This window comes from Strigops habroptila, chromosome 1 (assembly GCF_004027225.2).
Source record: "Strigops habroptila isolate Jane chromosome 1, bStrHab1.2.pri, whole genome shotgun sequence".
NCBI lineage: Eukaryota > Metazoa > Chordata > Aves > Psittaciformes > Psittacidae > Strigops > Strigops habroptila.
The window spans coordinates 96,818,721-96,836,378 of NC_044277.2; the positions used below are offsets into that span (position 1 = coordinate 96,818,721).

At 57.2% G+C, this 17,658-nt stretch overlaps 1 protein-coding gene across 3 annotated transcripts in view; it reads right to left on the minus strand.

Moving 5' to 3' along the window:
- Positions 1–2,272: 2,272 nt before the first annotated feature.
- Positions 2,273–17,658, minus strand: part of AGAP3 (ArfGAP with GTPase domain, ankyrin repeat and PH domain 3) — a 135,181-nt gene continuing 119,795 nt past the window's right edge. For all 3 annotated transcript variants that reach the window (XM_030491467.1, XM_030491374.1, XM_030491555.1), the window contains 5 exons: positions 6,792–6,946; positions 6,162–6,252; positions 5,596–5,818; positions 3,879–4,134; positions 2,273–3,589 (listed from right to left, as the gene is read on the minus strand). In XM_030491467.1, coding sequence (XP_030347327.1) covers positions 3,362–3,589; positions 3,879–4,134; positions 5,596–5,818; positions 6,162–6,252; positions 6,792–6,946 — 953 coding nt within the window. In that variant the 3' untranslated portion in view covers positions 2,273–3,361. The remainder of the gene's footprint in view (positions 3,590–3,878; positions 4,135–5,595; positions 5,819–6,161; positions 6,253–6,791; positions 6,947–17,658) is intronic.

The window sequence follows — 17,658 nt, forward strand, 5'->3', positions numbered from 1 at the left end:
TGCCTGGGCCCTCCCCGGCACAAGCCTGAACACAGACACAGCAGCTCCTGCCCCTAAACATGGACGCAGTAGCTCCTGCCACAGCATGACCAGGCCCAGGACCATGTGAAGCCATGCAGGCCACAGTGGCACTGAGATGTGCTCGACCAGTGGGATAACACTGGGGCAGGACCAGAGTGCTGCTGCTGGGGCCTGGCCCTACTGCCAGATGGGGGCATGCTATTTTTCCTAGCAGGGACGCTGTTGTTCAGTGCAAACCCATTCCTCCTGGGGACAGGAATGACATGCCCCAGCCCAGAGGCTGCCTGTGCCCAGCACAGCACAGGCCCTTGCACTGGGACGGCACACTGGTATGGGGTGGCAGTGCTGCCCCCCTTAAGAAAACGAGGGCCACTTGTGGTGCCAAAGCCTGCAATGGCCTTTGCTCGCTCAAGAGCTGGAGTAAAGGGCTTTTTTCTTGGCTCTTTGGAACCATGTCAAAACCCACAGAGAAGCTGCTGGTGCTCCCTTCCTCTGGATGCAAGCAGAGGGGAAGCCCCTGGATCCACAGCATCCATCTGGAAGATGTGGGCAACAGCAGGGCACTGGGTCTGTCTCTACGGGGCTATGCGCTGGCAGTGGTGTCACCACCAGCAGGACCTGGCCGGGGCTGTGGGTGCCCCGAGGGGGGCTGGACACCCCCATGGGCATCATGTAGCTCCAGGGCTGTGCTCACACTGCTCTTACTGGCACGGCTGCTGCTCCCAGCCCCAACGCTGGGGCTGACCCCTAAGGCAGAGCATGGCTGCAGGTGAGGGGTTTGAGTGGAACCCCTAGCTCTGGGACTGGGTTTGGAGCTGGGTCCAGGTTGTGCCACAGGCCGGGGGCATCCCAGCGGGTCAGAGCAGGGCAGGGCAGGGCTGGGATAGGAAGGGAGGCGCCAGGGCTGGGCCGGGTGGGATCCCACGCGGGAGATGATGTATGGGCAGATGTATCAGATCGCACAAGATAAACAAGCAGTGAATTTCATCAGGGCCCATCATGGCTTTAATTTGGCTGCCTAATGAGTCAGATCCAGCCGCGCAGATAAAAGTTGTCAGAGCCGCAGCCCTAATGAATTTCTTGCCACTTGTAATCAAGGCAGCTTGTCTGAGGGGGATGATTAATGGGCCCCAGAGGAGCTGCCGTCCCTCGGCTTCCATTCCCGCTAATGCAGTCGCCAGGAAATTAACCAAGCCCAGCACCGGGCTGGGGCTGGAGCCGGAGCCGGGGCTGGTGCAGGGCACCTATGTGCGCTGTGAGGAAGAAGGGGGCGAGGCATGAGGGGCAGACATGGGCATAGGCAGGGAGGGCTGGGACTGGGGCCAGGAACGGGATGGGGACCACAACACTGGCACATGCCGCTAGTACATGGAGGTGAATTAAGGGACTAGAGGGGTTGGGGACCCCATATGCAGCCACCATAGGAGAGGTACAGGGAAGAGGCAACAGGGGTTTGGAGCAGACTGCTGAGGGGTATCTGTGGCAGGTGGGGTGCCAGGGATGAGAGCGGGGTCTCTTGGTGCCTCTTTTCCTTACAGCACCACCACACAGGCTTGGGGACCAATCCCTGTGCCCAGTCCCAGTGCAGCACAGAGCCTGAACCCCGGCATGGTAAAGAGGGATGCTGGAGCACCAAACTGTCACTTGTGGTGTGGCCTTGGGTCCAGCTGGTGGAGAACTGGCAGCACTGGCCCTTGCTCAGCCAAAAGCCGGGAGAAGCTTGTGGGGTCGGGGGTGGTGGAGCAGGGACCCATGGCTCTCTTCACTGCCTGCGGCTGTCTGCACGTTGAGGCTAGATGACCCCAGTCTTCTGCAGCAATCTTTTCCTCAGGCAAACTACCCAGGCTCCTTGCTTGCTGGGACAGCCCATCACTCCCTGTCCATCTCTGCTTCACCCCCAGCTTCAAACTCACTGTACAGTGCACAGGGACCAGCTGGCCCCACCACTTCCGACCCGGTGTTTCCTCTGCCCAGCACACACCTCATCCCACCAGAGCCGTGCATCTCTGGGGCTGTGTCCCTACATTGTCTCACAGCACCTGGGGTTGACACATCTCCCCACCCCAGCACTCTGCCATGTACACCAAGGGGCCCATCTCAGCACGGGATTGCTGTTACCAACTCCTCAGCAGGAGAAAGGGCTGAATATCTGTCAGTCTGGGATGGGAATCCACCAGGTGCCCCAGAGCAGGCAAGAAGCAGACTGGAGGCTGCACTGGAGGCCCAAAAGGAAGCACACAGAAAAGCTGGCCTGGCAGGAGGTGGGTTGCTTTATTGGTCTTTATCTCCTTGGCTGCAGATAACACACACAGGGCAACTCATGGCGAAGAAACAGTATATACAGAGTGTCCATATAAATATTTCCAATGTACATTTTATACACAAGTGACAGAGACGTTCCACAGCAGCGTCCAAAGCCTTGGGGTTCCAGCACTCAGCTGCAGGCTTGGCCCAAAACCAAAGGGAGACGCTTGTCTCCACTCTCTTCTTGCTCAGCCGGAGACCAGCCCCGCCTGGGCAGCAGCGGGAGCCAGCGGGGATGCTCTGATGGAGACACTGTGTATGGCTTTGGGGCTTGAACCTGGAAGGACAGTGACTCTACAGACAGACAGACACAGCTGGGGATCCCGGGGTGGCCATCCTCCTCCCGCTCTAGGCCACCAGGGAGGCTACGGGCCTTTGTCCAGGAGCTGCATGGGAGATGCACCCTTTGCATCAGCACGTGGGGAGTGGTACAGCGAGCGGATCCCTCTCTGCACTGGCCAGAAGCAGAGAGGGGTACGGGGGTGTAGTGGACAAACAGGCACCTCCTGCTGCCCCCCACCTCCCCATGGCACCAAGGGGGCACAGTGAGGCCGACATAGGTGGGAGGGCAAGAGGGGAGTGCCCAAACTGTTTGGGAGAGGCACTGCAGCAATCACCCTCCCCAGTACCGGCTGTGCAGGGCAGGGCCACACACCTCACCTGCCTCCAGCCCTTGTATTATCTACATGTGTGTGTGGTGGGGGCACAGAGAAACTGCCTCTCCTCCCCCTGTACCGGTCATGAGAATGGGGTGTACTGGAGCCTCCCACCCCAGTGGCTGTGAGGGAGCCCTCCGCAAGCTGACAGCACTGGGTCTGCACAGCCCCATCCCGTCCTCCCTGCAGGTGCATGGGGAGAGCCCACAGGAACTGGCGCAGAGGAGCAGGCTGCTGGCTCCCCGGCCTCTTCCCAGCCAGAACAGCGGTCCCAGTGAGGGGCAAGCACAGCGGGTGGCCCGGCTGTGCTGCCCTCAGAGCCGCTCCTGTGGCCTTGGTCCCCTGGCAGGGCTGGAAGGCGGCTGTACGGTGAGCAGGAGCTACACAGCACTGGGGCTGGAGCTGAGCTCAGCTGGCACCACGGCGCAGGCATTGTTGTTGGCGTTGGTGTTGCGGCGGGGCAGGCTGGGGGTCAGTGTGGTGACGGCACTGTCGCTGGGGCACCCATGCTGCAGCAGGATGTCGATGCACTCCTGGCTGCCAGCTCGCCGGGCGTAGGCCAGAGGGGTCAGGCCCCGAGCGTCCCGGCTCTTCACATCCACCCCGTACTGTGCAGGAGAGAAAGCAGCTGGTCAGCAGCACCCTGTGGCCCCATGGGCACTGGGGTGGCACAGCAAGAGCACGAGCAGAGGCAGAAGGGCTCTGTGGCACAGGGGCAGGCAGGGAGAGGGAGATGGGAGGGTGGGCAGGGCAGTACCAGCAGCGATGTGGGGCAACCTGCAGGAGAGGGATGGATGAGAGGAGTCCCGAAACCTTGGAGCAGGGAGGTGCTGCATGGGGGAAGCACTGGGATAAGGCCAGAAGCACTGTGGTGGAGGTTGCGGGGTCCTGTCTTACCCAGATGAGCAACTGTGTGAAGACCACGTTGGCCATAGCGCAGGAGAGATGCAGCGCTGTGCGCCCATCTCCATCCCCGTAGGTCTCGTTCACTTCCTCCTTGGTGCCATGGGCAAGGAGCGTCACCACGAGGCGCAGGTCATCCTCTACCACAGCCCGCAGCAGCTGCTGCCCCAGCGGGATGTCCGACTGGGGCAGCGGAGCCAGGAAGAGCTTCTGCTCGTACTTGGCCCGGATCCAGCGCTCCTTCTCCTCCCTGCCAGATGGGACACTGTCACTGTCACAGGTGGGCCAACCTGCCTGGGCCCCACATACAAAGGGGCATGCATACCAGCACTGCCACCCTGAATGCACCCCATGTTAGCAGTGAGCATTTGTCACACACAGGCGTGCCTGGTGTGTGCCCCTGCTGGTGACACCTCACTGCTGTGCCCCCCCATGACATGGCTGTCACCGGGGTTCTGCCACGCTGCTCCAGACACACACTTGTCTCTCTGCACCTCCTTAGAGCTTCCTATGTACACTGTGTGCTTACATCCATGCACGCCAGCAGAAGTGTCATGGAATCATAAAATCACAGGCCGGTTTAGGTTGGAAGGGACCTTCAAGCTCATCCAGTTCCAAGCCCCTGCCAGGGGCAGGGACACCTTCCACTAGAGCAGGTTGCTCCAAGCCCCGTCCAACTGGCCTTGAACACTGCCAGGGATGGGGCAGCCACAGCTTCTCTGGGCAACCTGTGCCAGGGCCTCAGCACCCTCACAGGGAAGAACTTCTGCCTCAGATCTCATCTAAATCTCCCCTCTGCCAGTTTAAAGCCATTCCCCCTTGTCCTGTCCCTACCTGCCCTTGTCAAAAGCCCCTCTCCAGCTTTCTTGTGGCCCCTTTAGGCACTGGAAGCTGCTTTAAGGTCTCTCCTGAGTCTTCTCTTCTATCCCAGACCTCACACTTATCACTGTGCAAAGGGACACCCACGCCTCCATGCTAGTGCCCCTACACACTCTCCTGTGTGCCCATTGCATGGCAGTGCGGGGACCGTCTCTGTCCCCTGCTCGTGTGTGGGCCATGGTCAGCGGCAGGAAAAGGTTAGCTGCCGCACACGACAGCCCAGTGCCATGGGAGGCACGTTATCACTGCTGCCGTCTCGCCTGGTGCAAACAAAGGCTGCGGCAGCGTCCGTCCCGCCTGGGGCTGCGGGGCCGGGCAGATCGATGTGTGCCGTGCTGCTGCTATCTGCTGCCATTCTATCCATCTGCATCTGGCAGGCGGCCATCAATGCCCTGCATGGAGCATGCTCACTCCCGCCGCCCCCTGACCCGCTCTTATCCGTTGATAAGCCGCAGAATGGGCTCTTGTTGGGATGAGTGACAGGAGAGTCGCTCCGATAGGCACAGACAAGGGCCTGAAAGGGATGCACCCTTGAGACCCGTACAACGCTGCCAAGCCATCTCTATTAACCCTTTCTGCTTTGCAGCCAGCCACGGCTCCAGCACTCACTGCATGGCCACAGCCGGCCATGAAGTCCCACTGGCCCACCAAGACAGTGGGAGAGGCCTCCAGTGCCCAGAGAGCAGGCAGGACCCCAAACACTGAAGTACCTTGAAGGTTCCTGCCCACCTCTCTGTCTGACTGGATGGCTGCCCCCAAACTCCTGTGGTGCCCTCAAGCCTCCTGGTGTGTCTGTCTGAGAAGCATCTCCGCAGTTCCCTATCTCTCTTACCGACTGCTCTCCGGGGTGGGCTTGGGGTAGCCTTCCACTGTTCCTTCCCAGACAGTGTTGGCCAGGGCGTTGCCGATGGCTGTCATGACCATGAGAAGCTCGCTCGGCCAGTCGTCCAGGTCCAAGGAGCGCACACGGGACAGGTGGGTGCCCAGGTTGCGATGGATCCCGGAGCACTCAATGCACATAAGGGAGCCCAGGTTGAGACTTGCCCAGTCTGGATCTGAGGGCAGCAAGATCAGTGAGGGAAACTTAGTAACAGCATGGACTCACCAGCCTCTTTTCTATGATCAAGGAGACCCATATTTGCAGCCACCCGCCCCCCAGATCCCTTCCCAGACTAGTGCCCCAGCAGCACAGAGACAAGGGCCCCAGGATGGTCAACAGGGGGCCATGGACCAGTGTGGCAGGTTGGGCAGTATCCGATCACTGATGAACAGGTCCACTGCAGGAGAGGATGAGACAGCCCCACAGAGCAGGTCTCTTTGGGGTAGGAGAGGATGTGGCTGGGGTGGAGCTCCCCTCCCTGGGTGAGCAGCCCCACTTCCCAGTGCAGCACTTCTTACTCGGTGCATCGCAGTCCACACAGAAGCTGTTCCCACGTGCAGTGCGGACGGCCTGCATGGCCTGTGCATCGCCCTGGCTGCCCAGCCGAGCCTGAAACAAAATGCACGGGAACCCCATTTACTGAAGGCCAACTGCCCCACCATGTGTACTCTCAGCAGCACCCCAAGAGCCTGTCAGGGAGCTGCCAGCACCTCGCTCCAGCAGGCACCCTGCAGGCTCTGTTGCAGGAGGGGTTCCAGCATGGGAATCCAGAGAACAGGGTCTGGAGGGAACATTGGTTCATAGCCAGGTATGTGCCAGAGGAACAGGGAATGTTGGGCCAGAAGGGGAATGAAAAGGTAGAGCTGTACAAGGAAGAAGTGGACAGCACAGGATCCTGTCCTGGTGGGCGGCAGAGAGCTCACTGGGGCCAGAGCCAGGCTGGGTAGAGGACAGGGAGGTCAGAGAGGTGACAGGAAACCCAGTGGGGAGCAGCACAGTCCCAGGGACAGGATTCAACCTGACTGGGAGCAGAGGAATCAGGATGGGCTCCAGCCTGGACAGAGAGGGAAGCATGGGACCAGGATGGATGCAGCAAAGCAGATGCTAGGGAGGAGGGAACAAACCAGAACTCAGCCAGGGCCTCTTACCTTGTTTTTGCTGCTCTCACAGCCCTGCAGGCTGGCCAGGATCTGGCTCTCAATAGCCTGGACCCAAAGCTCTCGCTCCTCTGATGTTGAGGCTTCAAAGAGCCATGTCTGGCCCGTCAGGGAAACGATAATGAACTCAAATGGCTCATCTGGTTCTGGAAAACAAAGGTGTGCCATGACAAGGGTCAGGGAAGACTGCTGGCCTTGCAGGGTGTGAGCACAGAGACTGATCCCTGCGGGCCACCGCTGTGACCACACACGGACAGGGTCACTGGCAGCGGTGGTCCCAGGATGCTGGACAGGGAAGCACAGGCAGCAAGTGTGTGCAGGGAGGAACCAGAGCTGGGTGCCAGCCTCCTGCTGCTTACACAACTCCCTGCATGCCAGCTCCACTAGCATGGGCTTGCCCTTCCTTCAGCACACGAACATCCACAGCCTCGTTCACCCACCATCCAGACCAGGAAACCCAGAAGGCTGTGGCACCAGGAAGCCGCTTGTGCCCTGCTCTCCATGCCCTCTATGTCCCACCCTTGGAGAAAGCTGCTGACCTCTTGAGCAGTGAAATCAGCTCCTCTGCAGAGCTAGTGCCCCAAGCAGCCTCATCACTCCCCAACGGCCCACAGCGTGCTTGGTGCCTGCCAGTGAGTGGCTTTAGAGGGAAAGGGCCCCACACACTGCATGAGGAGATGCAAGGAGGGTCTTTGTGGTGGGCTCAAAGGCACCTCTTCATTGGCCTGTGCATCAAGAAGGGGCATCACCACCAGCTGAGGAGCACAGCAGGACAAGGATGCTGCCTGGGAAGCCCTCGGTGCCCGGGCACTCCATGGACCCACACAACAGGGCACAGCTGCCGTTTTCCCACAGAGAAGCAGTAAGTCTCAGAGACCCAGGCAGGAGCCATGGAGAGGCAAGAGTGATGCCTCTGAGTGATTCTCAGCTCTGGCAGCTCTCAGTGACCTGCTGGGCAGGCAGCCTCTGGCTCCCAAACCTGGGAAGCTGGTGGCCACGGGGGTCCCTGGAAGCTGGCCAAGTGGAGCTGCTTCCATGAGGCATGTGGATGGCAGCAGGGACATGCACAGGGCAAAGTGCCCAGGAGCACAGGGCCAGGCGACCCGCTCCTCAGGTGCCTCAGCTGCATCTCTGCACAGCACTGGCATCTGTGCCCTGCAAGCAACCCCAGAAGATACAGCCTCAATGTTAAAGCAGTTATCTGAGGGCAAATTCTCAACTTTCTGTCTTCAGGGAAGGTATTTCTGGTGAGCGCCAGGGGTTGCTCAGCCAGGCACTCAGAGGCTGGGTACAAATTGAAGCGTTAGCACCCTACAAATGCAGTCTGCATGGTGGGTTTCCAGGAAGGGTGTCAGAGCACAGGCACCTCTGCACTGGGTGGCAGAGCCCGCAGAGAGAGAAAGGGGACAGTGAAAACATGTGAAAGCACCTCAGGTCTCCTGGGCCTAAGAAAACAGCCCCAAAACAACCAGAAGCCTGCTGAAAACCAAGGCTTAAAATGTGGTCTTCCCCTCTGGCTACTGCTCCCACTGCTGTAATGCCCTCCCCATCTGGGCTGTTGGGGCTGTCTCTGCTTTGCCAGGCCATGCCATGGACCTCAGACTTACATGGGGTGCCCTGTCTCAGCTTTGCACCCAAGCACCAGCATTTACCTTTTATTGCCAACTTCAGTAGTTAGTGCAGTAAATGACTTAACTAAGCGGGGCCTGAATGGAATGACTAATAAACGTTATGTCACAGCACACGCTTCAGCTCATAGCAAAATGATTTGTAATTACCTAATTAGCGTTATGCAAATAACACCCTCATCTCCATAATGTGCCTTCCCAGCTCTCTATTAAAAGCAGGGAGTCAACTGCACCGCTCCAGAGACAGCAAGGAGGCCGAGGGGCCCAGCCTGGTCCACAGCAAGGCAGAGCTGTGCTGGCCTTGAGCCTGGCAGGGTCCTGTGCCTGCTCAGGCAGACATGGGGAGGCGAGTGGAGGGGGTCTGGAAGGGTCCCTTCCTCTGCCTGACTCCCCCTGCAAGCTGCATCCGAGGAGTCTCTCACTGCAGAGGGAAGCAGCAGGAGGGCAATGACTGAGGAACCTGCTGCAGCCTGCAGCACCCCAGCAGAGCTGATGAATGGGTGCAGAGGCCACCAGCAGCGTCCCACCAAGGGCATGGCCAACCTCAGCTACTGCTGGGCTGCCTGGCACCAGCGGAGCAAGGCTGTGGCCACAAACACTCCCCAAAATGGGTGCAGCCACAGGAAGTCTCCTTGAGGAAAGACAACTCCGGTGGGGGTGGTGGGAGCACAACCTTTCCTCTCTTGCAAGTGCTCTTTCCAGGCTCCCGCTTCCTTTGCAGGCACTACCACCTGCATTAACAAGTACCGGGCACAGCACCCAACTCTCTCTCTCTCTGTCACACACAGCTGCTAACCCCAGAACAACCTGAGGGGAAAATGCTGTTCCTGCTACTGTGCCATAGTGGAGAGTGTCATGCTACTCACACAGCAGGCTCAGGATCTTGCAGTTCATGGGGGTTGAAAGTATGAGTGACAGCTGGCTGGAAAGATGCCTGCCCTTTGCCATTGCTGAGAGCACTCCATGGTGTGCCCTGAACAGATCCCATTAGCAGCCATGGGGGCTTGGAGATCATCAGCGCTGATGAAATGGACTGGTGCAGGAAGGCAAGGCTTGGTCTCCACACCAGCAGACCCTCAGGAGGATGGAATGACTCCAGGATGAAGGGCTCCCCAGGTGAAGTGCTAGCTGGCTTGCCTTTTCCAGATAGGAACTGGAGGCTGTTTCACTCATTTCACCCTAGAATCAGCTTGGCACTCTTCCTCTGGGGAAAGATGTCTGCAACTTTCAGAAACTGCAACTGCCTTTCTCCTGCTGGGAATGAGAAACTCTGGGGCATGAGCTGATCTAGCTGAAGATGTCCCTGCTCACTGCAGGAGGTTGGACTAGATGACCTTTGAAGGTCCCTTCCAACCTAAACCATTCTACGATTCTATGATCAGGAGGACAACAAAACTGTAGGGTGTGGGCAGTCATGCTGCTGGACTCTTTCCCTCTCTGTGATGCACTCGCGTAACTGGGACATCACTTTGCCCTTTCCTCCAGCTCTCAGCCATGAAGAGACCCCACGGTCCCCACTCTGTGGAGCTCCCTGCAGGCAACATGCCTCCTACCCTAAGGACGTTTGTTGTGGAGGCTTCAAGGACACCAAATCCCAGCTCAAAACCAAGACTCTTGCAAAATACACAGCTGGTAACTTCTGAATAGCAGGAGAAGAAATAGCCAGACCACAGCCAGGCTAATAGCCACTGTCTCCTTGGCTAGCTGGCACCAACCTCTTTGTGAGTGCTGCCATTATGCTGGGCATGGGCAGGGAGCACCCAGCCACTGATGGCAAGTGCAGTCAGGTGATACAGGATCCTGCTACCACAGCACTCAGCTGGATCTGCCCAGTGCTGCTCAGATCCAGCCCTCTCGTGAGCCAGCAGCAGCCCCCACCTCTTCCATATCCCTGACCCTTGACTGGGATCTGCCAGTCCAGGGGCTGGAGTGAGTGACAGTTCCTTCTGCCACTGCAGGAGGCTACAAGAGAGCAAGGATCAGGCCCCTGGCAGCTGCAGAATCATTTGCTGCCCAGGGCGAAGCATTAATAGCCAGGAAGGAGAAAGTGGCATTTCCTCCCAGGGGGCAGTGACTGCCCAGGTGCTTGAGGGAGCATTTGCAGCTCCCAGAGCTCAGATCAGGCCACACTGTTGGAAAAGCCACCAACAAAACCACTCCTGAGGCACCCCAATATATCAGATATATGAGAACAGTGTTTATCCTCCTTAAATCTCCCCCATCCTCGGTCTGTGTGACCTGTGGCTGCTGTCAGTGTGCTGCAGAGCCCCGCCGAGCCGCTTGGACCTGGGAAGTACTGGATGCACTTCAAGTGCTCCCTACTGCTGAGCTGCTTCTGCTGCCACTGAAACAGCAGCAAGCAGGTCAGCACAGTCCTAGGGACATGGTGAGGATTCACGCCATAGGCTCACACGACTCCATTACCCTTGTTCCTTTCTCTTGCTTGCTCAGTACCTCCCCACCAAACACACGGGCAGGAATCCCAGCCCAAGCCTTCCTGCCCAGTATGCTTCCCAGTAGAGATGTGGCAGCAAATGCCTGCCCTGCAGCGCCTGCCTTCTCCAGGGCTCCCATGCAAGTCTCTACCATGTGTCTCCCAGTCTCTGCTCAGGATGCTCACCGACGATGGGCTGGCAAGTTCCCCCTGAGTCCCTGCTGGGCTGCCCACACCTAACCACAGGCGAACAGCAAGATTTCTGGGGCTCCAACCCCACTCAGATGGACTTTCCCACTGTCACAGCTCAGGGGCATCCTGGAGCCATGGGGCTGCCCCGTTCCAGCCCTGGCAGCCATCCCAATTAGACCAAAGCCCCAGTGCCAGCTTTGCAAGCCACAGGACCTCCACTCCCTTTCCTCTTTTGTGCCTCCTGCATTCCAGCTTTACTCTGAACAAAGGGCCTGTTGCTCTCAGCAAAGCCCGGGAAGAGCTAACAAAGGACAACAGCCTTTCTTCCACACTAAGGCTTCTTTCGCAAGCAAAATCACTACCTCTCTTTCCCTGCACGCAGGAGACGGCAGTGCAGGGCCAGACCTCTTTGGAGGCTTGAGCGTGGCATGGCTATGGCAGGAGAGCAGGAGCTGCAGGATCATGCCATCAGATTCCCACACAGGGTTTATCAGAGCTGGGAAGGGAATTGAGGACTCAGAGCAGCTTTGAACGGCGTGCAGACCCGGCTTCTTGGATGGTACGGGATGAGCTCGTGTGCTCCCTGGGGGGCCCATACAAGTTGACTCAGACTCAAGTCATAGCTTTAGGGAAAGTATGGGTCTTTCTCAGATTTTTGGGGAGAGAAGCACAGATGTCTGATGTGTCAGGGACATTTCTGGCCAGATGAAAGGATAGCACAAAGCAGGTTACACAGGCAGAAGGATTCAGACCAGCTGTATTGAAGCAGAGTTGGTACAACACCCTTCCCTGCACCACGCAGGGCATAGACTCCTTCCTGGTGGCCACTGTGGCCAGAAGAGCCCCAGAGCTCACCATCTCATACTTCAGAGGGCTAAGGTCCCGGAGGAAGCCACTCCTACAGAAGTGAGAAGCCCTTTCCAGCTGCCTCGGGGTAGAGGGGCTATCCCAGGGCCAGAAGGCAGAGCCTGTCTCCCTGGCCCTGCAGCTGCCTGCAGGCGTGCTGGTGGGAGTCCATTATGCCAGCTCCATTAGAATTAGTGGGCAGTGGAAATGAACGCGCTTGTCTCTCTCTCTCTTGATGATTTTTTGATGATGTTTTAAAGACTGAGCTCCGTGAAGAGTTGCTGAGCAGAGTTCGGTGCGAGCCGGCTCTGCTAATGGGCGTTAACCCCCTGACCCAGCTCCAACGCCGCCCAGCAATGAGTGCTCCAAATGAGAGCAAAATTAGTGAGGGCACTGCACAGCGGCCAGGATGGGCCAGGGCTGTGCTGCACTCAGACCCCACCAGCAACTGAGTCACCACGCTGAGTGGGCTCGAGGACTCCTGCAGCAACCGCAGCAAGGTGATCAGCCCTCGTGGAATGATCAACCTTCACTGGCCCGCAGTGCTGGAGAGGGGGGCAGCCCGCAGCCCCCATTGCCTGATGGTCTTTAAGGTCCCTTCCAACCCAAACCATTCTGTGATTCTGTGTTGAAGAGGAGAAGCAGCAAGGGGGGGAAGGGAAGCAGTGGTGTCCCAGGAGTGCCCTTCTCTGCTCTCAGTGGGAAGAAGCGCAGCTTTGAGCAGAAGTGGTACAGTGGGGTGGCTAAAAGCACCGCCGCTTCAGCACACGGCTGGGTGCAGGGATCTGTCCTGCTCCCTGAAGGGCTCAGACTACACACTGCATCAATGCAGAGGAGGCCTGCCCACGCGCCCCACTGCAGGGGCCTCAACACGGAGTCCAGGGAGTGGCACTTTCCACCTCATCTTTCTCCACAGACATCCTGCCCTGCACAGAGGATGGTGTGGGACACCTTTCCCTGCAACCCAGCAGGTCCAGGAGCAGGATCCTACTCAACATCAGCAAAGTGAGAAGCAGAGCTTACACTGAGCCATGCCCTGCTTTTGCAGCAGAAGTCTCCTCTTTCACCTCCGCTCTCCCCTGGTTCCCAGTCACATTCAGTATCTCCCTTCTCCTGCTTCCATCCTTTCTCCCACTTTGAGCTGGCATAGCAGAAGTGCCTCTGGATGCCCTGGTTAGGGGATGGTCACACAGGGAGGAGGTGGGGGGATGCTTCTAGTGTGTGGGGTGCATGGCAGGGAGCCAAGGGCTGGTCCTAGCCTTGGTGCAGGGAGTCCCTGGCCCACAGCTCCACTCTCTTGCTGCTAAGTCTGTGGAGAGTGTCCAGAAGCAGGGTAGCCACTGGGCCCCCCAGCCTCAGGATGCTTGTTTGCAAGCTGCCACTGTACCACATCATTATGAGGTGTTCGGGATATCAACAAATTAGCAGGCATCTGGGAAGAGAAGGATGCAGCACCATTCGTAAATGTCAGCTCGCTGCCTCCTCATTTTGCAGATCATTAAACCCAATATTCCTAACCTGTATTAGTGCAACGGGGACAGGCCCCCTCCACAGTGACAAGCCGCCAGGAGAGCTGCAGCAAGAACATTGCTATGGAGACCCCACAGCGCTTTCTGTCCCAGTGCCCCCAGACCCCCAGAGTGCCCCAAGCTGAGCTGGCACATTCCCACCACCCCGTGCTGCCTGCTCTGCCTGCAGGCACATGTGGGACAAGGAGGAGAGGGCTCTGAGCAGCAACCGTACCACACAGGACATGCTGCGGGGTGCCAAAAGTGGGCATGCGTATGTGAGGAAGGATAGTAAAGGCAGTTGAGCCTGTGTGTCAGGAAGAGAAGGTGCTCCCAAGGTACACTGTGAGGTGCAGGGGGGGTCACCACAAGGGACAAGAGTGCCATTTCTGTGTGTATGGGGGGGAAAATACCATATGGGGTGCAGTGTGTGCCCACCACGCAGTGGGGCTGGGAGGCAGCAGAAGGGCCGTGCAGGGTGTGTGCATGCACTGGGGGAATGGGGGTGACACTGCTGGCACAGGAGAGAGGTCATGGACAGCACAGGCTTCACGGTGTGCTTGCTGCAAGACACACCAGCGGGCTTATGGGTGTGTACACAGGGGTCTCTGTGGGGCAAAACGGAGCTCTACAAGGTCCTCCTAGGAGCCACAGAACAAGGAAGGTGTGGAGCTGATGGAGACGGGGGATCAGCTGTGGCGTGGCAACACCCAGGCAGAGGCTGCTTTTCTCCTGTCAGGATAGAGCAGGGAGCTGGTGGGGTCTGTAATGAGCAGGACTGACTCGTTAGCACTGAATTAAGAGGCTTGGTTGAAGGAAGCGCACGGGTGACACGAGCTGCGTGGGGCAGGCGGGAGCTGAGCAATAGCAGCTGGAATCCCCAGCAATCTGGTAAGCGCAGCTCAGCCTCGCACTCCCAGCTCGCTGAGATCGGCCTCCAACAGCCCCTGACAGTTGGTATTAATCACACACATCGCCCCAACACAACTCTTTACTGGCCATCAATTTCCCGTGGGTTTTAAAACTAAAAAACAAAGACAAAACCGCGTCGTTTGGCCGCCACTGAGAAGCACATTAAGGGGCTGTCAGCTTCTCGCCATGCACCCTGCATCACTCTTTAAGCACATGAGAAGTTCATTATCCCTGGAGCTCTGGCAGCCATGGGGATGCTGGCGTAGGGAGCATCGCGAAGGTGCTCCTGTGTCAGACATGCCGGGTGGCTCCCCACAGCCCTCTGGGATGCCTGAAGCAGGAGACAGGGGTCCCAGGCACACAGGCACGGCTGCAGTGCGGGCTCTGGGCTTGCCTGTGGCAGGACGGGGCACTGCTGGCCACCGAAGTGCTTTGATCCAGCAGACTTCCTGATGGTCCCTGCAGGCTGACGCTGCAGCCCCACCACTGTGGTGATGAGCGCTTCCCGGGGCTGCTGCGACATCCCCTGACAGCCTGACACCACGTTTGCCAGCCTGTGGGTGCTCCCTGACAGCCTGAGCCGCACTCTCTGGTTTGGTGACATCCCCGGCAGCCCAATACCACGCTTGCCATAGTTTGCTGATGCTCCCTAGCAACCTGACACTGCGCTCTCTTTAACATGAGCCCATGTAAAAAAGCAACAGCTCGTTTGATTTATGATACTTCAGAACAACTAAGATTCAATTGCTCCGCACGTCCCTGGCTCTGATTACCTCCTAAATGAGATAAACTGATGGCAATTTATCCCCAGACCTCACCAACTTTCCCAGGATGCTAACCTGAGGCGCTCGTGCCCTGCACACACAGGCATGGGCTGGGGCCATCCGAAGGCAGCCTGGCTGAAGCCCAAGCCTTAGGCTGCCATCTGCTCCTGCCTGGGAGAGATGCTGTGACCAAGGGCTGAGCCCGACACCGTGCCTGGCCTGAGGCAGCTGCTGAGGTCTCCTGATAGGAGGCTTTGGGGGTGCCAGCAGTAGCACTCCCCACACCATCACGGCAACACCGGCGTGAGCTAATGGACAACACACCCCATGCTTCCCCCATGCTCCTCCCAAGATGGTGCACCCTCGACAGTGGGATGAGCACCACAGGGAATGGCAGCTCCACCACAGAGCACGGCAGCCCTCCTCGCTGCACAGTGATTTTTACATTTTCACCATGTTGACTATGCAAAAGCAAAAAGCTCAGATTATCCTGCTGTGAAAAAAACCTGCTGTAACTGTTCAAAAGCATGAGGGAAGAGTCAGACATACTTATGGACACCAGTCCATGACATATGTCATCAGCTATGCCCATGATGTGGGGCAATGCTCAGCCCCAGGTTTCAATTGCTGACCATTAAGGCACACGGTGGGACCTCACAGAGAGGCTCATTATCTCGTATTTGCTTGCTGCCAGTTTCCACCTCTAATGCAGGCTGCCAGGCAGGACAGTGACCTGGCTGTGACTCCAGCCCAGTGCTCTCTCCAAGCGTCTAGAAAGCACAACCCAAGCATCAGCCCCAGAGTCACTCCTCTGCATCTGCCCTGGGCTGCCTGATCCTGGTGATGATCTGCCGTGGTGTCCTGAGCTGCATCAGCCCTTGGGAGCAGGAGAGACAAAATGATTTGCCCAAGGAGGGCACCACAGGCAGGGAGACCCAGCGCCAATCAGAGCTATGGCAGGCAAGGGATCATCTGCCTGGAAAGGAGTTCGTGATTCAGCTCTGCTATTTCTACTGAGCACAGGGATGTACAAAGACCCTTTCCAGACAGAGATGCCCCCCTTTCCCCAAAAATGGGGTATACAGCTGTTTGCTACTGAAACATCACACTTGGCTACACCAGGACCAAACTCGGAGCCCAGTGCCGCTGTCAGGATGCTGCCCGCAGCCCTGCAGCACACACAGCCTGGCTTCCCCAGGAGGTGCTGGTGCAGGGTGACCTGGGAGGATGACAGAACTGACCCGGCCTTTGGAAGCCAAATTTTGCCAGATCAGTTTTCTAATACAGTAGATGACATAAAAAATAAATACAAGGTAAGTTTTTGAAAAGCCAACCGAAAAGCCAACCAAAAAGCCAGAAAACCCAGCATACAATACCCCACGTGGAAGACAATGCATGAGACCACTGTGACTCAATGTGAGCCTTGGAGCAGCAGTCTCTTGTCATTTCTGCGTGACAACAGCGTGCTGAGCCAGTGGGTACTGCACCCATTTACCAACTGACGGAGAACACAGGGACTTGGAAAGATGGGATTCAAGCTGGAGATACAGAAGCTAGATTGCAGAGCACAGATGCCCCCTCTGCTTGGCCATGCTCTCCTAAGCCCTTGCTGCTCCCTTCCCACTGCTGCACTGGAGCAGGCTGAGCAGCCTGCTGCCACATGTCCCAGCAGTGGCAGTACTGCGGATCACTGGGGAGGTATTCTTCCTGCTCCCAGTTCTGTGCCAGAGGCTTCTGGCAGCAGGAGGAGCAACTGTGTGCAAGGTCTGTGCAGTGACAAATGAACTTTGGGAACTGACACTTCACTGGCAAATGAAGTTCCATGTTGATAAATGCAAAGTAATGCACATTGTAGGAAAAAAATTACATTACTTCAGCACCTGAGAGGGCTCTAAATTAACTGTATCAACCCGAGACAGGGCCTGGATATCACTGCAGATACCACAAGACCTCTGCCCAGGACAACACCATGGTCAAGGACCAGGGCGAGGAGTAACAGAAAATATTCTGATGCCCTCATACACATCACATGGCACCACATCGTCACTATGTGCAGCTTTGGTCAACTCCACCTTCCAAGGATACTGCCAAACAGGGAAGGACAGCAAGAGTGAGCATGTGTCTGAAAAAAAACCCCTATGAAAAGACAGAAAAACTGGGGTGGCTTAAAGATTAGTGGACTGGGCATCCAAGGAGGACGGTGATGATCATCTGGTCTGCCCACCTGGATACAGAACGCAGTGAATTCTGCCAGAGGCCGGATAGCACATGGCTTGTGGAAAAGTACCTAATTTAATTTTAAGACTCTGTGCAGTAGTTAGGCCCCATTACTACTTCATAAAAGTGTTCCCACGTTTAATTGCCTTTTCCACTAAGAAATTGTATTCAATTTTGTGTAACTAGAAATCCCAGCCTCTGCACCTCCTCATGTCCCCGTCAGCTATGCTCAACAGCCTTCCAGGACCAGACTTCTTTCTCTGTAAGCGCTGAAAACATCAGTCCTCAGTCTCCATTCTGGTAACCTGAATACCTTAACATCCACATCATAAATACATTCATCAGACCCAAGTCAGT